Below are 21473 nucleotides of genomic sequence, written 5' to 3'. Positions count from 1 at the left end.
TTTCCAAAATAAATGGGGGAGTAGAATATATTAGTCTGTGGAAATGTCCTGGTTTTGTTTCTCTAGGCTGTGCATAATATTTTTTGAAAGAGTACTTGAATGACTCAAGCCAATAGATGCTTGCTGTTAAAATTCACACTGTTCATTTAACCTGCACTGTAGCAGCTGCCATCAATAAGAGAAGTGTGATTTTCCTTTTTTGTAACATAAACACTTGCCTGCTGTGGCTTGTTCCAGGCTTCTGCAACAGATCCTGACCAAGCAGCAGATCAAGCTGCCATTAGCTACTCCCTGCACGGGCAGGGAGCCGGCAGCGAATTCAGCATCGACGAGAGCACAGGTGAGATCAGCGCACACACCAGGCTGGACCGGGAGAAGCGATCCACGTGGCGCTTCCTCGTTCTCGCCACGGATGAGGGCGGAGAGGGCCTGACTGGCTTTGCAGATGTGATCATAGAAGTGAGGGACGTGAACGACAACGCGCCCCTTTTCCTCTGTGTGTCGGATGGCTGTTTCACAGGCCACATCCCTGAGGGCTCTCCAGCTGACACTCCTATCATGGAAATGACAGCAGTGGACCTCGATGACCCCAAGGCTGGTATAAATGCTGTGCTAACATACAGTATCATTCAGAACGTCAAAAACGAAATTAATTTGAACTTGTTCTCAATTGATTCAGTTAGTGGCACCATCTCTACGGTGCTTGGGTCCTTGGACCATGAGAAGGAAGACAAATACCTAGTGGTGGTTGAGGCCAGAGATGGAGGAGGGCTCACTGGGACAGGCACTGCCACTATTTTGGTGACTGACGTGAATGATCATGCTCCAGTCTTCCTGCAAAGGATCTACACAGCGTTTGTCTCCGAGAATGCGAGTATTAACACTGAGGTGGCAGTGGTGTCTGCTGTGGACAGAGATGAGGGAGAAAATGCCATGGTGACATTCAGCATTGTTGATGGGGACAATGACCGCAAGTTCTCCATAGAGACAGATGAAGTCAACAACTGTGGGTTTATCCGACTACGCAAACGGGTCGACTTTGAGAAACCTCATGAGAGGGTATTCAATTTGACTGTGAAAGCAGAGGACATGGATTTCTTCAGCATTGCTCACTGTGTGATCTATGTGGAGGACTCAAATGATCATGCTCCTGTCTTCTATCCGCAGTTCTATGAAGTGGCTGCACTTGGGGAAGATGTACCAGTTGGCACCAAAATTATTCAGGTTTCTGCTGTTGACTTGGATTCTGGCCTGAATGGGAGGTTTTCTTTCCACCTGCTAAACAAGTCTGATCCAGGTGGCCAGTTCTCTTTGGTTAGTGATGGGTGGCTGATGGTTGCAGGATTGCTGGATTATGAGACGGCGGCTCAGTACCAACTCATTGTGATTGCCACTGATATGGGACAGCCCCCTCTGACCGGCAGTGCCACTGTTTTGGTGACTCTGCAGGATGTAAATGACAATGGGCCAGAGTTCGAGGCACATTATAACCCAGTGGTCTGGGAAAACACAGCTTCTCCACAGGTTGTCCAAATGAATGAGACCTCCACACTGCTGTATGCCAAGGACCGGGACACTGCTGCGAACGGAGCCCCTTTCTCCTTTCGCCTCCTCGGTGATCTGGATAGCCTGACCAGCTTCAGCCTGCAGGACCTCCACAACGGCAGTGCCGTGCTCACTGCCCTGCGCACCTTTGACAGGGAGGTGCACAAGGCATTCTTCCTGCCCATCCTGATCACAGACAGCGGGATCCCACCCATGAGCTCCACCAACACGCTGACCGTCAACATCGGGGACCAAAATGACCACCCGCATTCTGCTGGGTACATGGAGTGTCTCATTTACAGCTATGATGGTAAATCACCCCCTGATGTTTGCTTCCAAGTGTGGCACAGGGTCAAAAGAGGCAGCTTTAAGTTTTACAGGAGGACTGTATCCTGTTCCACATTAGCTGTCAGTAGGGGTGCTACTGAAGTTTGCTTAAACCCCAACAGAGAGCAGTAGGTATGTGGGGCACAGGTCTCTGGGCCACTTGATTTGTAGAAGAAAGTGAGCCAGCCTTGAAGAAGGAGCATAACTGGCTGCTTTTCTTGGCACCTTTCTGTCAAACTTGAGTAATGGTCTCTTGGTTTCAGATACAGTTTTTCAGCAGCATTAACATATCAGGGGAGAAAAAATTACCAAAGTTCATAATGTTGCTGAGAAATTATGAGTCTGAATGCTGAGAACTTTTTCTCCTGCATTGAATTTTAATGAATACACTTATACTGAACTCATATGTAAACTGCTGAAACATTCATCTAAGTCTTCAGCTGAAAGATGCTGTTATGGTGGAGTTTTCTGTGAATGCTGGCTGCATGCAGTGTGAGAGAAGCTTCTTTCCCTTCTTGCTTTGGCAATTAGGCAGCAGTATTCTTGTGATCTGGTGCCCCCATAATAAGCCCATCAGGAAAATAAAACACACAAGTAAAAATATTTTGGGATGCTTGCATGTTGGCTCAGGGCGTTCCTTCCTCTTCTACTCTGCTCTGTGTCCTATGGTTTGATAGCGCATTAGATAGATTATCTGTTGTGGCACATTAGGAACTACTTCTGAGTAGATGCTGTTTATTTGTACTGAAGCCTTGTACTGCCTGTTGCATAATTACTCCAGTTCAGCTTCTTGTTAAATTGAAACCAAGTCTGTTTCTATTTGCTGAGAAACCCTGTCTGTAGCTTAAATACCAAACATTTTCATTCAAGCCTGAATTCCATATTAGTTGTTACTTTCATCGGTACATTAGTTAATTTCTGAGAGGGACTATTCAAGACCTCAGATCTTTGATTAATTAAAATATAAAGGAGAGGCAGAATCAAAAGGCTACTATCACATTGTATGTTACATTCATATCCTGTGGGAATGAAACACCAGGGCATCCTGTATCTCCTGCAAAATACCCAGTGAGTGTTGCCACAGCTGCCAGAGAGGTACAGTTTCCTCTCCTTGCATTCAGTTCCTCGGTTGTCAGGGTCTGTGCTGCTCCTTGTCATACGGTGAACTCCTGCATTTATCCTTTTTGTGTATCCTTGATTCTTTACTCAGTAGGTTTATGAATTCAGAAAACTATTTCCTTCAGAAGTAAGGAGGAACCTTTCCTTCAGAAGTAAGTTTTGTAAATCCAGAAAATACTAATCTGTCAGTTTTGCTGAGAGGATGCAAAACAAGCAGAATACATGCTGCTTTCCATCTCACCCCAGTCTCACCATCTACTCAAAATAAGCCTGGCCACTGTATTTTGGGCATCCTCTCTATCTTGCTGTAATTTCTATCTTGCTGTTATTTCTGTCTTGCTGTAATTGCTACTGTTTTTGCTTTTTATAACCCAGTCTGCATTTTGGTTGTTTGTCCTGCCCAAACACCAATCCCTGTCTAAACCACTTTGTAAGTTGGTTGAATAATGCAGATAAAACTGAAAATTCTCAGAGGCGGCTTTTCTTTTTGCATTCCCATTGCTTTTCTTTGCAGTTACCTGTAGAATTAAATCTGTGTAGTCATACAGCAAACATGTGACAAGCAGGGCACCATGTGGCATTTGCAAACCAGTGCATGGCTCTCAAGAACTACCACAACTGTTTTTGTAGAGCTCTCAAGGCTTATGACACATGTGCTTAGACCAGAACCTGTCTGTGTACATGTGAGAGCTCTGACTGTGCACCTGTGTGCTGTGTTGTTCCAGGTATTCTCCCCACGACTGTGCTGGGCCAGGTCATTGCTCCTGATGCTGATGACTGGGATCGCAAAATCTACCAATTTGAAGGGAAGACATCAAGGTATTTGGAGAGAAAAATTTTGCATAAATTTTCTGGGAAAATAGAGCACATACAAAATCACAGCAAGTTTTTACACTGACTCTTTTTTGAAAACATGAGTACAAAATAATTTTGTTGGTTAGACACTTCAGTGTGCAGATTTCCAAAAGCCCTTCTGAGTGTGAGGCTGCAGTAAATAACACTGCATGCCTAACCAGTCTGCTGCCCATTGCCTCATGGGCCAGAATTCTGAATTCCTGTTCACAGTCATTCCCACAATCTGTATCAGTGAGCTGCTACAGGAAACATACCTACTAACTTCTAAATTCCTTCATCCAAGCTCCTGGTGTTTCCATGTCACCATTGGTTTCAAGACCTTTTTAATACTAGATGTATAGACTTGGGAGTGTCTGAATTGTGACTGGAGCTGAGATGTACATGTGCCATTCAGAGGTTTTGACAGAGTGTCACTCTCAGTGAATGTATCTACACTAGGAGTTTGCACTATTTCCAAAGTTATGGCTATTGCAGCTTTAGTCTTCCTACACAGTTAATACAGCACAGCAGCAGGACAAAACCTTCATGATACACTGGTGAAGAGTCATTAGGAGCCACAGGAGATAATGTAAAAAAGTTCTGTTCTGCTCTGTCCTTTCATGAGAGAACACATCTGCTATCTTTGATAAATAGAAAGTGGCTCAGAAAAACCACCAGTGATGATAATTAGAACTTAGCTTTTGAACTTCTCATAGCTTGTTCCTTGGCTTAACTCTTATTACAGGTACTTTATCCTTAATGATAACTCAGGTTTGCTGACTATTAAAGAAGGAACCCCCCCAGGAACATACAACATAAGAGTTAGAGTCATTGATGGAGTCTGGCCAGATGTTATCTCCACTGTAAAGGTTATAGTGAAGGAAATCAAGGATGACGCCCTCCGTAACGCTGGTTCTGTACGAATAACAGGTAAGCAATGTGCTCAAGTATGGTCTAGGTCTGCAATGTTACTGCTCTGATACTTTGAATTCTGCTTGGAATGCTCTTAGACATGGGATGAGAATTAATAGTTTTCCAGGTTAGGATTTGAAAATGCATCTTTGCATGGTCCTCTGATGCTGCATGTGGAGAGGCACCTATGGAGAAAATTGACAGCAAGGAAAAGTTGTCTCATTTCTATACCAACTTTTAAAATATGCAGCAACTTATATTTCAGAAGGAAAACTTTATTTGAACAAATGCCTGCCTGAAAATCCCCAACCTTTGCGGAAAAGTAAAATCTTCTTAAACATGTTTCTCCTTCTAAAAAATAATTTTAAAAAATTGGTAATTAATAAAAGTCTAAAAAGTTTCAGAACACACAGGTTTAGTAGAAGCAAGCATGGAAAATTTCAGAGCCTAAAAATTACAATACTCCTGAATTTGCAGTTGAGTCCATTTTCTGCAACCTTATGATTTATTCTGTGCTGCTCCTTTCTTCTATTGCTACAACAGTTGCAAGAAACAGGTGTCAAATTTTCAACTGCTGTTACAGGTATCACACCAGAGGAGTTCATATCCCAGTCCCCTGAAAAACAAAGTAAATACTACCAGATGAAGAAGCTGCTTTCAGAAATTATCTCAGTTCAACTGGAAAATGTTCACATTTTCAGTGTACTGAATAGCCCGAGTCCAATCCGAGGGGTTGATGTTTGGTTTGCAGTTTATGGCCCACCTTATTATAAAGCAGAAAAACTTAATGGCAATGTAGCAGCTTCCAGAGCCTGGGTAAGTATCCATCCTGTGTATGAAACCACAGCATCTTCTCATTGTGTCTATTCAGGTAATGCCTGTGAATGTGAACAATTAGAATGATTGAGAGAGTAATGTGTGATAGTTTTAAATAGATAGCTTAAATCAGTAAAATCAGACAATCCTTTTGCACTTATACTAAAAGTTTCAAATACTAATGTTCTGAAAGCCAGACTCTAAATACATATCAAGTCACCTAAACACAATATGCTTTTAGGACTGCGAACACGTTTTTCCTATTGAAAAGACTGTAAAACACTGTATAAAGAATGTGTTTGGCTGTTGCCTTTCTACATGATGCTTTAATGTTTCAATTTTTAGTTCTCTAGTTGGAACTCCCAAACCAGTCAAACATTTCAAGGTTCTAGACTTAAAAGAGCAAAGTAGTAAAAGAGCCACTCTCCAGTACAAAACCAGGTTGGAATATGTGTTTAAAATTTAGTAAATTTCCTTTCCCTCTAGCAAAAAAAAAAAAAAAAAAAAAAACCAAAAAAAAACCAACCCAAAAAACCTTCCAAACCAAAACCACCATTGAAAAGAGTTAAATTATTTGCTCTGTTGAAAACATATTGGTGCAGAGTTGTACCAACTCATACTTGCCAGGAAAGATATTTCTTCACTATCCAGTGCCAATTCCCAGTATCTTTAAGTCAGAAATTCAGATTAAAAATATAGTTTATATGCTGTGTAAATAATGCATCAGAACCATTAGTGATAAAAAAATTATCCACTCAGTCTAATGCATATTGAGAGTATTTTTGCCTTTAAAATGCTTATTCATGCTATAATTGACTTATACCAAGGCTTTGGCCTTAACAGATGCCAGACTGAGCTGCCTTTGGCTGTATAGGGTGAGGTAGACATTGGAAGGAATTGGCATAGCAACCAGTTTTGCAAATAAATAAGACTTGGGCTTTTCATTGCTGTCATTGGTGAACTCAGTGGAAAAGTCAGATGAATGCAACTAATTATTCTTCTTCAGCTGGAAAGCATTCTGGACATAAATATCACCCAGACTGGCATTGATGAGTGTGTGACTGCAGAGTGCACTCACAGCAGCGGATGCGTCAGTAAGCATGAACAGAACCATGTACCAACCATAACCACAGCTGGAAGTGTTTCACTGGTGTCTGTGACAGTCCTGAGCCATGCTGTGTGTGGCTGTGCTGCTCGGGAGAATCCTCATCTTTCCTGCTCCTCATACCAGACAAACCCTTGTCTCAATGGTGGCACATGTGTGGATACCGATTTGGGCTACAGGTTGGTAAAGCTCTGTAAGGTGTACAAACACAGTGCATGTAGAGCAGACTGTAAGGAGGATGAGTCAAAGCTGCAGGAACCATCACTTCATGGCTTCTCATTGTGGCAAATCTAAGTTTTGTTTTACTTCACACACAGGTCTTGCAAAAGAACCTCTATTCTCAGGTACATATATTAGGTACATATATTTTATGTTCAACATAGTCTCCAGGAAAACCTTGGGAACATTCCAGGCTGCACCAGTTCCATTAATGCCACCCTGCAAAATGCTCTTAGTTTGTGCAGCCTGCCCTAAACACTTTAATTTTGTTAAATGTTTTAATCACATCTCTTATGCCACTTAATAACCTCTTCCCCACATTTCTTGCCTTATTTGTTTCTCCAAAAATGAGATCTCATAGATAATATAGTATAAAGATGAAAAAGAAATTATAGGACTGTACTAGCTCAGAATTGGCCTGATCCCATTCCAGAATGTGGCTTCCAGCATGTTTTGCTTAAAAATAATCATCCCAATATAGGAAAGCAGAAACATTGGCCAGTGTCTTCATAGCACCCCTAGTAGGGGTGACAGGACTCAGACTGAAGCTGCAGAAGCTCTTGTCATGCAAAAGTTCTTATTGCTACTCAGGCATAATCAGACAGGGAAATTTTGCTGCTCAGAAACTCTAGGCAGGCTCTGTCACGTATGATTTGTTCAATTCTGAGGTTTCTTTGCTTTTGCTCCATGTTCAGTAGTTTTGGGTGTCATCTTTTCCTGCATCCTACCCCCATCATTCTGCTCTCAAATGTACTAGCAATCTAAAGCAAACAGAAACTCTGAAATAGGAGCCCAGCTGATCTCCCTTCCTGTCCCTCTGCCCATTTCTGTTGTTCCTTTGGTTTCCCACTTAGAGGTTCTGTTACTGTCATACTGTGGCTATTTTTTTCTACAGATCATTAAGGAAAGAACTCCAAGTGTCTCTTGTTTGATAGTGTAAAAGAAATAAACTAGCAAGTATCTTGCAATAAATATGAAGAGGTCAAGATTTATGACTGCCATAGCCCTTTTTTTCTGGGTGATATTTCCTCCCCACACCCTTCCTGCAGAGACTCCGATTGGGCACAAGCTGAAATTCTTTCCCAATGAGAATAATCAACCATTGTATTAATCTCCCCAGGGAGGTGGTGGTTTACCCAGCAATGGACTCTACCAAGATGCTAGGCCATCTTGTCTAGATCATTCTTTTGCCAAGAAAAGTTGCACCAAATTATACTTGAGGGCCATTCCACCTGGCATTCTGTGATTCTGATTTTCCTTTGCTTTTCCTGTCAGCATTACAAAGTCTTCAGACAAGCTGATAACTAAGCCTAGTGAAAAACGTTTTTCTTTTTTTGTGCTGAAGGTGTAAGAGGTTTTCATGAGCTTTATGTATTACAACAGGTCCATCATTTACTCACAGAATATCCTTGCATAGACATATTATAATTTAGACTAAATTTATATTGTGTTTGAACAAACAAGTCAAAACATTTGTTGAAGTTTTGCTAGTGCTTTACCTGTACTATGGCCTAGGGAACATGGAGTCCTGTGTTTAATGTGGAGAGTCCTGTTCTCAGAACACCTTTGCATTTTCTGTTTGCATGGTGCATATTTGCTTTTATTTTTTTATTAAATAGATGCAAATGTGCTGCAAATTTTCATGGACCAGACTGCCAGCAGACAAAACACAGCTTCAGAGGCCACGGTTATGCCTGGTTCCCTCCTCTTCAGCCCTGCTTTGAGAGCCGCATCTCCTTAGAGTTTGTCACTGAAGTTGCCGATGGCCTTCTGTTATACCATGGACCAGCGGCACGAGGGCAGCCTGGAGAAAAAGAAAACTTCCTTGCTTTAGGTTAGCACCTTATAGAGTATTTGTGTTTATGTGAAGGTGAGATTCTACTTAGTTCATAGGTTTGGGATTTTATTTTTAAAAAGGCTCAGAAAGTTACTCCTGGAGAATAAGGAGAATGCACAATAGTTTGCCAGTATGCCTAATTCATATCTTTGTGTCACTGTTAGAAGCTGGACTTTTTTTAAGCTGTCTAAAGATCTTCTCCAACTAAGATCTAACTGCAACAGTAATTTCAACTTCATTTGAATGGGAACATGGTTACTGCATATCCAATAAGAGTCTTTCCTTTGCAGAACTCTCTGGTGGTGTCCCATCGCTGACTGTGAGCCACAGCTCTGGTGAGCTTTTCCTGCAGCTGTCACAAAAAGTTAATGTTGCAGATCGCCGCTGGCACAATATTAAAATTATAAATGATGGAAAGGCAAGTGTAAATATGGCACAGGCAGTCCTATGTAAGCATTAATTCATGTACCTAGTTATTCCTTCCAAATCCTTCCTCTCTTCTGTGGAACTCAATCAATCAATTTTCCATCATCTCTGAAATGGCAGGGGTAGAAGTTTGTCAGTTCGAACATCCTCTTAGTCTTGAAGTAGTGAAGCAAAACAAGGCCTGGAGAAGTCTGATCCAGTTATGAAACTGGCCATGCTATTTCCTTTCTTTAGTTATCCTGTCTGCTGCTTGGACAACAGAGTTGTGATAATCCAGGGCCTAAATGCTTCCTGATGTGATTGGGTGAAACATTTGTACTTTATCTGAGTGAGAAGCCCTGCCCCAGCAAGAGACTTTAGATGTGTAGCACAAAGGAGGTAGATGCACTTTTGTGTACAGGGAATATCTTGCTGATACAACACTGCTGAAGGCATCTGCTAGGCTCCCCTTCTCTCCCACATAAGACAAGCCAAAAGGCAGGTCAGGATATGGGATGCAGCCTGACAGACCTTCTGCTCTGTTAGGTTATCTCTCTGTGTTCTGATCTTGCAGAAAACTCCAAGAATGTCCTATGCTCCCTCTACTATGCCAATGACTTGTCATGGTCATGGCAGAGTTAAATCTTTCTTTTAGTTACATGCCATGTGCAATAACTTTCCAGATTAATATGTGGAGTATTTTATTATTTTAACAAAGTTTCCTGCACTGTAATTGCTAGTTACTGTTCTATCTTCTGAGAAGTGAAAGAAAATATGGAATTAAAATATATGCATGTCTCTGGATATAATTGTTTTAAATAATGCCTTTTTCTAGGAAGTGAAGCTGATTCTTGACAACTGTATGAATGTCTCAGTTAGAGACAATGGCAGTGTCACTAAGAAGATTTCCCAAATGGATCTGTCTGCCTGTGAAGCCTCTGGAGAGATTGTGGGATCTCAGAGGTAAACAAAAAACAAACAACAAACAAACAAAACCAAACAAACAAAAAACCAAAACCAACCAACCAAAAAAAAAACCACCACCAACAAAAAAACCAACAACAACAAAAAAAACCAACAAAACCCCCTGAAACACAACTAGTCAAAAGAGCTACAGAAAAAGGTGAGGGTGGGGTGGTGAAATCAGCCAGGCTGCTGTATTTTGCATGGCACTAATTCTTTCTTTCCCTCCCTCCTCTCCAGCATGGGAAAGCTCTTCAGTGGCCATCAGCCCCTGCAGCTGGGGGGAGTTAAGCAGACCTTGCCTTACCGTGACTCCCAAAGGCACTTCAGAGGGTTTGTGGGCTGCATACGCAACGTCATCGTTGACAGTAAGGTAGGGCCACAGAGATCACTTTTGGGTTTACTGCTAATTGTAAGCACCTGCTGTGATGGTTTTCTTTGACCTTTTCCAGGTCTATGATTTAGAGCACCCTGCAGAGTCCCTGAACAGTGCTCCAGGCTGTATCCTTATGGATGAAATGTGTCAGAGTGGTGGGATGGCCTCCTGTGGCACCCATGGCAAGTGTGTTGGTGGCTGGGATTTCTTCCACTGTGACTGTTCCCCAGGATATGCTGGATTAGCATGTGAAAAAGGTACTGCAAGTTCTAGGGAGAAATTTGTGGTGAGGATCTGTGGAAGCAGCATCAGACCCTCTGTTCCAGTGTTCAAAGTCATACTGCCATGACTTTGAACAGAATAGAATAACAACACCATGCTGTACTCTGGGAATGATTTAGATCTTCAAAGATGTAAAGATCCTACTAATTCTTGTTAATTAATGTCGCAGATGAGGGTTATGTTTAGAGCTCCTTTATTTTGCAGGGTAGGGAAATGGTCAGACAGGTTGTTTTGTCATTTTTATCCCCATCCTATTTCCCAGTGGTGAAAAGGGAAATATTCTGCATTGTGCCTTTTTCCTCTGCTCACGCTGATTCCAAAATGAAGTTTAATGAACATATGAAACCTGTGGGCATAACCCTCTTGTTATCTTCAGACCCCATTTCCCATTTGTGAAATGGTGATAATTGCATTTACATCTGTCATTAGAATGAATTGCAAGTTGAGCAATTCCCCTAGACCACAGCTGTTGGTGTATGTGAGGGCATAATATCACGCTGCCTGCACCAAATGTGTTATCCTGTAAAAGCCAGCATGAAATATGTATCAGAGAACAAAAGTTTCCCGTGGTGGATAATGAAAACCTCTGAGATGTTGTAAGAAAGTGGAAAATTTTAGCACAATTCAAAAACTTGGGAAATAAATTATTTAACTCCTAGTAGCCCACATCCATGTTTGGGGTACAGGGGATATACACTTGAAGTTGCCTTTGTCCCCTCTATCTTAAAACCTTCATCAGCCAAGCAGGAATCAGAAGTGAGTGACAGATGTTTATTGGGACTTCACCTGCCTCTAGGTACAAGGTACAAACAATGTGGTTGATCATAACAATCTGTAAAGAGCACCAGTGCCTTGTAACTCTGGGGGGTTTTGTTGGAAGAGAATTGTCCCACTCAGTCCTGTAGTTTGAGCTACAGGTGAGGATGAGGAGCAGAGAGCAGCTGGAAAGGAGTGCTTACAAGCTAGTGTTGGATCAATATGTTGGAATTCATGAACAGGACAATAGTGCATTACTCTTATCCTTTCAGCTCAATGCACTTAATTTTCCTTCTTGTATACAGAACAATAATACCCAATGCAGGCAGCCAGACCCTCTCTTTCTCCATCTGCCACACAAGACTTAAATAGTTTGACTGTACATTACTCAGTGGAAACCCTGTCTGTCCAATAAGGGGGAAGACTGGAATTGTAACTGGAGCATTCACTGTTTAAGGTGTTCATAATGACCAAAAAATTGGTTAATATAGTTAAGCTATTTGTATTACAGACAGACATACTGGTTTATAAACGTCTGCTTGGATTCAAATCCTACTCTGTTTTGCACTATTTTTAAATTCTGCTTCACAAGCCCAGCTGCTGTGTTGGTTCTACCCCTCATTACTATGGGACAAACCAAGGGCTCAGAAAGCAATTGTTCAAAATCTGTAAGTCATATCCTGATGTAACAGAAAAACTTTGATTGGCACCAGCTTCTTCTAATATATTGGGCTGCAAAATGCTGGTGTCCAGCCAGTGCTTTATGAATGACTGTGACATTCTCACAGCAAGGAGCAGACAGCTGAGGACAGGAGTCACTGGAGCATCCCAGGAAAACCCATGCCTGCTCATCAGCTAGAACCTGTAGCTGCAGAGACAGTGAACAAGAAAGAACTGGGTTAAGAAAAATGATGTGGGGGGGAAACCTAGAGGAGAAAAGAAAACATGCTTCAAGAAAGGAAAGAGAGAAGACAAACGGTGAAAGGAAAAGAGAGTGCAGAAATTAAGTCTCTTGATCATTTGATATTTCATGTCCTGGGAACCAAACTAAATGCCCCAGGATGAGCTGGGTACTCTTTGGATTTCTACTTGCACGGCACTGACATCTGATGAGCTGTTGGTGACCCAGTGTCTGTCCTGTCTGTTAACTAACTTGAACTATCTCTTTATCTGGTGAAAAGAAATTTCTTTTTTTTTCTACTAAGCTTGACCCAAAACAGATCTAGAATCGCTGTCAGCTAATGAGACTGAAATAGGTGCCTGCTCTGCAAGAGCATCAGGGCCTGGGTAGTTTAGTGGTGCTTGATTTCCACAGAAGTATGCAGTGCAACTTCATCAAACTCTGTGCTGGACCCTGCGTTCCTCAGAGGGACAGGGAAACAAATAATTTCAGTGCATTTTCCCTAGTTAAAATAGTAAACACTAACTTAATCTCCCTTTGTAGTTAAAAAAGTCCTGTGGCTTCCTGGAGGCTTTCTCTTGTGCCAAGTGAAATGGGAAGTAAAGTGCAAATTTTCTAACAGTGGGGGTTTTAACCATGGGATTAAACTACTGAAGGAAATATTTGGTTCTTTTCTTTGGTTGGTTTTTCTGGGAGTTGTTTGGTTTTTCTATTTTTCAGATCAACATAAGCTACTTTACTGGAAAATATGCTTCAGATTTAAAAAAAACCAAAGTGATTTGGGCACAGTGTAGGAGTGATGGGGTAGAACATTTAGCTTGTAACAGGCAGACTGCAAGAGATAGTATCTAATTGTCCCTTTCCTGCTTAAATTCTGAATCCTTAATTTGCTGGTTTTCTCTTAATTCCCTTTGAAGTGGGACAGAGGTTGCTTTCCATGATGCTTCATCGTATTACCAAAATTCCTTAAGATCTAAAACTCTGACATTCAGAGCTAGTAAATTCTCCAAGAGCAGAAATCTGAGGGAGCAGCCATTTCTGAGGTTTTCACTTTGTTTTTGCGTGCTGTGCTCAGTTCTTCCAGAGTGGGCTTTCGGAAGGGACAGCTGGATCCATTACGAGCCAAGGAGCACGCGCAGCACGCGCAGCACGCGGGTGCAGCTGCTGGTGCGCACCCGCATCTCCCACAGCACCCTGCTCAGCCTGGCCTCCGCCGACGGCAACGGCCACATCCGACTGGAGGTGAGCAGAGCTGCTCTGCCTGAGGCTCTCAGTTTGTCATGGAGTACCACAGCGAGAGAAAAACACGCGGTTTGTGGTTAAAGACATTTGTTCTGTCATGTAAAAACAGCAAGAATTTTCCATATGAGGGTAACTACTCTCATTTGTGTTGTCCATCTCAGCATTACTCTTTGCAATCAATTCTAGTTTGCACTGCCCATAAAATGTCCATGTGATGCATGTGAATGAAGAACATTGTTCTTCTTGTCCTGCTTGCTTTTTCCCTTGGCTTCTCTCTTTCCCTGTCTGTCAAACTTGCCTCTACATTTTTGTTGCTGTTGAAAAAAGCTGTGTGAACTATACTAGCCAGAGAGAGGCTACTTATTCTAATTGAAACAGGAGGGTCAGCTGGGAAGACTTAGAGGTAGCTATCAATAGGGAGAAGACTGATTATAAAGAGTTCATGTGAGTTAGAAGAGTGGCCTGTAAAAAAAAAAGAGTTGATAATTCCTCCACCTGTAGTTTTCTTGTGGTAACTTTTATCTGGGAATAAAGCACTTAAAAACAAGAATGCCATTTCCATTTTAAAAACTGTCATCCATTTCTTGAGGCAGGACTGTGTAATAACATTTAGAAGTGCAATTATGTTATTAAAGGTCTTTATCATCTTCTTCTAGGTGGTTGAGGGTTTCTTTAGTGTTAACTTCAGTTTGGGGGACAACACCCACTTTTTGAGAATGAGAACATTACGTATAAACAATGGCCAGTGGGTTCTTCTGACCATGGAGCGCTACAACAATGAATTTACCCTGCGTGTTAACAGTGGTGGAGGGGATCAGGAAGTCACCTCTGTCTTGGGTGTGAATAGATGGTTTGAAATGGATTGGGCAAGCATCGTGCTAGGAAACCGCCTTCCCAGTCATTCAGAGAATGATTTCCAAGGTAAGTGATATGATGGATTCCTAATAGGGGGTAATTAAAGCCTGAAAGTGGCATCTTTGAGTGTATTGGATAGTCTACAACCCAGGTAACAATTCCTATATGGACTACTATGCCCTTCCTTTACTGGGGAATTCAGTGTTCAACCCTATGTGCCATTGTATCTGGTTCTGTTGAAAGCATGAGATTTCCTGTAAATATTAAAAAAAATAGCACTTCAGTTTTTTGTTTCATAGAATCATAGAATAGGTTGGAAGAGGTCCTAAAGATCATCTTGTTCCAAGCCCTCTGGCAGAGGCACTTCTACCAGATCAGGGTTTCTCATGCCTCAAGCAGTGTACTTGTGGTGTGATCTGTTTTTGTCTTGGAAGGATCTAAGGAACAGGCAACACAACTTTTGGCAGGAGGAGAAAGAATTACAAGGCAATTTGTGGTATTCTCTCCATTTCCTGGGATTGTGTGCTGAGACAGATTGTTGTTCAACAAGAAGACAGCTTTTCCCATTCTGTTGCTTTTTATTCAGCCCCACTTTTAAGATTATATCTTAAATCTAGATTAATTTAGTGGAGCTGTTCTGATTCACAGCACCATTCTGCTGAACTGTGGTATTGGTACAGTGCAGCTCTCCTGCAGAAGTACTGTCAATCTGTAGATTGACCAGAGCACAGTAGACATATTTTCTGTCTCTCTCCTAAAATAAAGCTGAGGAGTATAAGGATATTTTTAAACAATGTTTTAAGTTTTCTTCAATGCTTTAAGTTCTCCTACTTATGTGCTGGGGGCAAGGCTTGAGGTGGGGAAGAAGCAAACGGAATGTGCTCCTGTGCGTGCTCCTGTGCTTTGTTACAGGCTGTATGCGCGATGTCCGGCTGGACGGACAGCCGCTCCTCGTGGAGGGCAGGAGCACAGAGTTCGGACTGATTCTGAGGCGGCAAGGGGTCACCATGGGCTGCCACTCCAGTGCCTGCAGCAGCCAGCCCTGTTACAGCCCCTTCCTTTGTGTAGACCTTTGGAGAAAATACGAGTGCCGGTACATGAAGCTTTTGTTTTCATCCAGGGATGGCTGGGAAGCTCTTTCTTTCCACCTTTGACCAGGCAACTTGCTTCTAATAGTGAAATTCCCTGTAGCTGCTGGCCAGAGAGAGACATTATGAGAACAAATTCTTCTTTCCATCTCATATCCTGTCATGGACTAGACTTGCCTTTCTATGCAAGTCTGATATGCAGAAAAATTACTAATTACTCCACCTTTTTTTCCATGGTGAAAAGATCACCAGAAGGCCAGTGAGAAAATTAAATGGCCTTTAATAAAAGGTGGATTGCAAAAGCTTTGGTCTGTCCTCTGTATGAAAATACCAACATAGTGTATATATACACTTATAGTGTATATAGACTCTGTGTGTGTATACACATCAATATATACATACATACATGTATATAAAATATATATTTTATAAATATATATGTGTATTGCAAATACATGTTTACATATATTTCTTGTAAAGAAGTTGAAATTAATCATAATTTGTATGAAACAATGAGACTTTCAAAATTAGATTGTCACAAAACTGGATTCTAGAATTGGCTTCCCAGGGCCAGAGCTGAAGCCCAACAGCTGTTATCCTACACAGTAAGTTTCTTGGAGAAAATCTGCTATTTAAAGAAAAATTTCAAAATATTTATTAAAATATGCAAACCAAAATACAGGCATTTCTGTTTAAAAAAACCCAAACATAAATACATGCAGGACTGAGAGGAAGAGTCACTTGAATTCTTGGAATTCAGACGAAATTTGGCACTTGTGAAGTCTGATGATTCTTTGCTAGAAGAGGCTGTGAGATTGTTTTAAGTGTGCTTGGGGACACTCCATTCTTCAGACTGCTTCTGAAAGAACAATATGAAGTCTTTGCCATTTTTTCAGTCCATTTTTTTCTTTAGATTGCAGAAAGAAATCTGTGACCTCACACTATACCTCCAGGGCCTCTCCAATTACATGCAAGAAGAAATCAATCCTAAAAGACAAGACGAGTCATTCCAAGGTCAATGATATTTCTCCCCAGGGTCCAAAGGAACATTACTGAACTTATACCACATGCTCACTAGCTCTCTGCCTATTGATCTCAGCTGTCCATTTTCTTTCAGGGTCTTTGATTAGAACATGGATTGAGAAAAAGGGTTAGTCAGAAAATGATGGCTCCCTCATTTAAGGAAAGAGTGAAGCTCTTCTGCATATCTTCTCAATCAGGAAACCAGAACATGTGTTCATGTTTTCATAAGTCTACTAGCTCACTAAGTTAGACTCTCCATGTATTTCAAACTTGCAATGTGGATTTGTGGTTTGCTTGAGAATAATTAAACTTTACTTTAAGAAACATTAACAAACTTTGCACAAAACAACATACAGCTCCAGATGCTTTGCTTGCCTATAAGACATCATCTGCTTTGGTTGTTCAGGTGCCCAGCTGGGAAAGTAGAAGTGACTGACACCCTTACAGGGCTCAGACACTGTACCTCATCCCCTTGTGGACACTGGACCTGTAGGAATGGGGGTACCTGTGTGGCTCAGTCCCAAGACAAGACTATCTGCCAGTGCCCTGAAGGTTACAAGGGAAGATGGTGTGAAATTAGCCAGGTGAAGGCTGCAAGACCTGTTGGACTAAGCTCTGGCTCTATTCTGGCAATCAGCATGTGCCTCCTTGTCTTCCTAGGTAGGAGATCATGTACCCTTTTTCCTTATTTTTAATCTTGTACCTTGTTCCACTGAATTAAGTCTGCTTTACCTTTGAGTCTTGTGATCAGTATTTTGCCTTTTCTGGAGATCACTATTTGAAGAAGCTAAGAGACAGACATCAGGACATAGTTAGAGTTTACTTGCTTTGAGGACAGTTCTAGCAAAGTTAGGACTTTTCCAGTCACTTACTTTCAATCCCTCTTAAGTAAGAGCTTTCCATCTTTGTGTCCAACTCTGTGTGCAGCCACATCCATGTGAAACCCCCACCTGCCCTGAGCCCTTACATTTATAGTAGGTAGAACCTACAGCTACATATGCTCTTCACATATTAGGAAAGAAGAGAGATCTAGAAAGTTCATGGTCTTAAAAGGCAAGCCTCATTAAAAGCATGGGCACAGAGAGATGTTCATAATGTGTCCTTTTTCAGCTGCACTTTGGCTGAAAAATTAGTAACACCATAAATTAATAATACCATAAAACTGTGTTGATAAACTGCACAGACATCTCATAATAGCGAAGACTCCAGGATTATATTACACTTGTAACCTTCATTAAAACAGTGGTTTACTTACTTTGGGTATCTTATTTACTCAGGATTGGTGAAAGGCCAGAGATTGGCCAAAATGCCTTCTATTTAAATGGATTCCTTTAGGTAAGTAAAATACCCTTTTAATGAAGTTTATGATGTAATATACATAGATTATTCTTTACATTCATGAATTTTAGTTGTTTGTATATTAATAATACTCATTTCTTACCTGCAAATTTAGTTGTCAAATTAAGAGTTGATTTAATATCTCAGGAATTATATAACTACTTGTTTATCATGCAACATACCTTGTCATACCTCATATAACAAGTACGTGTCTTTATTTCTTCCAGCACTCTTGGTTTCCTACACAGTGTGGAGTCAGTGGGGAAGTTCAGGGTTTCGGAAAGGAGGAATTTACCACATTCCTGAAGAGCGTGAAAGCTGGGAGGATGTTAGAGAAAATGTCTTCAATTATAATGAAGAAGGAGGTGGAGAACGTGACCAGGTATGATGCAGCTTCAATCCAGCTTTGCAAATCCAACATCTCCTCACTTTCCTTTCCCAGACCTTTTAGTTAACTTCTTCTCAAATTGGCTTTTTTCTTCTTCTTTTTTTACCTGAAATCCTCTTAACTGGGAGGCTTCTATTTCAGCCCCGTCTGTAGCTTTAATGATGCTGGTCGTGTGTGCCCACTTTCAAGGGTGGGCTTTGGACACCTCATTGTTGATTTAGCTGAAAATTACCATTACACAAAGGGATTTGGTATGATCTGAACTTAGTCCTCTGAACTAGGCACTCCCTTCTTCAGCTTGTAGAAAACTCAAAGAATTCAGTCTTGTGTTGTTTTGTGTTGTAAAACATTTTTTCAGTCAGTTTCCTTTTGAGTTGTTTCTCTCTGATATTTGCATTCTCTTTGTTTCCAGAATGCTTACAATATAGATGAACTGAAGAAACCTCTCCATAAAACTCCCCGCTCCTCCTTGCGAGCAGCTGCTCCACACTCCAGGACACCAACTGGCCCAAAAAGAGACTCACTCCCCAAACATGCACATCAAAAGCAATCAATATCAGCTGTTACCAGCATCCCAGACTTCAAGGAATATGTTTCTCAAATCGTACGGGATGCAGACAATGATCTAAAGAGTCTTCCAGCTGACACTATTCATTTTTACTGCTTGGAAGGGCAATGCTCTCTAGCAGGGAGCCTTAGCTCATTAGATTCCATCAGTGGGGATGAAGATCTGAATTATGATTGCCTCCAAGAGTGGGGGTCAAAGTTTGAGAAGCTTAAAGAACTCTATTCAGTCTCAAATGAAAATTTATAACCAGAGTTAAACGAACTTGACACATTGTCATGACATATGGACACTACTTATAAAATTGCCCTTTTTTATATATGTTACATCAAGTAACTTACATGATGCAAGTTTTTGGCTACAATAGCATGATATACTCACTTTTCCCAGGAGTGATAATCTGAATAATCTTTTTATATGCACTCTACAAAATTATTTCATTATATAAGTGCAAAGACTTTTAAAGCATGAATTTTCTTGAAAACTTTGGAATGTAGAATAGCTATAGAATAGTATTATAATATCCTTTTTTATTTATGTAGACCACACTGACTTACTAGAATTATCGTGGATGCAAGAACTTGAATTATTTTCTCCCTAGTATTAATGTGAAACCTATCAGGCAGGTAACAATGCATAGGGCATTCTTTTTAAAATGGAATTAATTTTAGACTGTGAAATAATTATTACCAATGTTAAATATAAAACATTTACGATTTCTGGTTTCTTGTCAGCTTTTATTATATCCTCCTAAACTCTGCTCTTCCATGACATGACACACACCACCACACTCACAGGCTGCTCAACTCTATGGGACTTTTTCTGTCTGACCCTTTTTCTGACTACCTGTACCAAGGGGAAAAGAGTAGCAAGATCCCATCCGTGAACATGACTTTGTGACAATTTTACACTCTTAAAGGCAGCTGTAAGACCTGGGAAAAGTTTATTTTCAGTAAACTTTTATGTCCAGCTTTGCTTTTCACATGGAACCCTTCTTCAAAATGTGGAGCTGGAAAACAAAAGAGCTGATAGCAAGTGTGAAGACAAGACAGAAGGATATCCAGGCAAACGTTGGAACTGAATTCTTTCAATCAGGACAATCATTGTAAAAGTTGGGATCCTCAAAACAGAAAGCATGGGAAACCTAGCCTCTACTCCTTTGTCTCCACCTGCTCTCCAAAAAACAACTGGTTTTAGAATGGAAAAAAGGGAATCAGAAGCTTCTGAAATCTGACATTGACTTGAACACTCACCTCTGTGACCATGAGCAAATCACTTTGTTCTTTCCCTTTCTCTCTTAACTCTCTGAAGCTGGAGCTCCCCTCTTGGGCAGCTCCCAATGCATGGGGTGATGTGTGAATGTTAATAGGTGCTTACAGAGTGCTTGTAAGCTCTAAAGCACCAAGGGGTTTTTAACTGTTTTCAACTCAGTGGGATTTTTTAATTACCATGATACTCAACATTTGTTTTTTTATCATAGTCTTGACACTTGCTTTGATTTATTATTGATGTTTTAAAATTAGATTTTTCATCACTCTTCATCATTTTACTTGGCATAAAGAATGCAAATGTAAATTAGTTTTGTACCTAGAGGGAAGATTTTGATACTATTAGAACAAATAGTTTAGATCAAAAATAAACTGAACAAAAGTACCATGTGAACAATTTGCAGTCATTTAATAAAATTATTTGTGTAAATGACACTAAATTAGTAGTATTTATTAGAAAGATTTGGAGAAGGAGTCACCATGAGCCACTCCTTCATGCCCAAACCTCACATGGCTGGGCACTGATCGTTCTTATGGAGTCATAAAAAATAAATCGGGTGCATATATTAGCATATAGCCACATATTGTTTCATGTAAATTTTTTCTCCTTTCTAAAAACGTGTAGTGTGGTAAGAAACTACATTTCTTATACGAAGGGATATTAATATGTGATTGCTGCAAATGAAAACTGCTGAGCCACAGAACTTCAGTAAGGTGACTCTTCCGAGTGTTGAATTCTTACAACATTTTAAGTGAAAGAAGTGGATATACATTTTTATTGCTCTTTTATTAAGTTGCCTCTTCTGAATATGGTATCAAATAAAACTTAGCATAATTATTGGTAAACTGTCTCTTCCAAAAGAGACCAATTTGAACAATGTGCTACAAATCATGCTAACAGACTATGATCTCCCTGAGGGTTATTTTGTAATTCATATTCTGAAACTGAACATTTTACATTTGGATGCACTAAATAACTCAGGAAAGCTGAAGCAGTACTTAATTTTTTCCCTCAAAAAACTGAACATACAAAGTAAATGCACAACAGAAGATAAATTGCATTGAACTCAGGACATGTAATGGACTTCTTTCCTCATGGCAGGTGAGAAAGAAGAACCTCTATCTCTATCCTCTATCTCCTTGGGTCACTTATAGCAAGATGCAGAATGCTAATAGCTGAGAGCTGCACATGACAGCCCCAAGAGTCATGTTATTTGCCTGAAAAGTATGGTCCAAACACTTCTTGAACTGCCAGGCTTGGTGCTGAAACCACTTCTCTGGGTAGCCCATTCCACTGCCCAACCACCCT

General features: G+C 40.8%; 1 protein-coding gene across 1 annotated transcript in view; it reads left to right on the top strand.

Annotated features, from left to right (window-relative positions):
* LOC132078095 (neural-cadherin-like) overlaps nucleotides 1-20486 on the top strand; it is a 40921-nt gene extending 20435 nt beyond the window's left edge. The window contains exons 17-32 of the mRNA XM_059480008.1: nucleotides 238-1855; nucleotides 3717-3810; nucleotides 4571-4755; nucleotides 5321-5553; nucleotides 6560-6837; nucleotides 8497-8711; nucleotides 9005-9132; nucleotides 9955-10082; nucleotides 10323-10455; nucleotides 10535-10715; nucleotides 13473-13639; nucleotides 14296-14560; nucleotides 15407-15587; nucleotides 17012-17265; nucleotides 18171-18325; nucleotides 18744-20486. Coding sequence (XP_059335991.1) covers nucleotides 238-1855; nucleotides 3717-3810; nucleotides 4571-4755; nucleotides 5321-5553; nucleotides 6560-6837; nucleotides 8497-8711; nucleotides 9005-9132; nucleotides 9955-10082; nucleotides 10323-10455; nucleotides 10535-10715; nucleotides 13473-13639; nucleotides 14296-14560; nucleotides 15407-15587; nucleotides 17012-17265; nucleotides 18171-18325; nucleotides 18744-19145 — 4617 coding nt within the window. The 3' untranslated portion in view covers nucleotides 19146-20486. The remainder of the gene's footprint in view (nucleotides 1-237; nucleotides 1856-3716; nucleotides 3811-4570; nucleotides 4756-5320; nucleotides 5554-6559; nucleotides 6838-8496; nucleotides 8712-9004; nucleotides 9133-9954; nucleotides 10083-10322; nucleotides 10456-10534; nucleotides 10716-13472; nucleotides 13640-14295; nucleotides 14561-15406; nucleotides 15588-17011; nucleotides 17266-18170; nucleotides 18326-18743) is intronic.
* The last annotated feature ends 987 nt before the right edge of the window (nucleotides 20487-21473 follow it).

This window comes from Ammospiza nelsoni, chromosome 1 (genome assembly GCF_027579445.1).
Source record: "Ammospiza nelsoni isolate bAmmNel1 chromosome 1, bAmmNel1.pri, whole genome shotgun sequence".
NCBI lineage: Eukaryota > Metazoa > Chordata > Aves > Passeriformes > Passerellidae > Ammospiza > Ammospiza nelsoni.
Note: the sequence above shows the minus strand (reverse complement) of the source record. Positions and strands in the feature narration are given on the sequence as shown.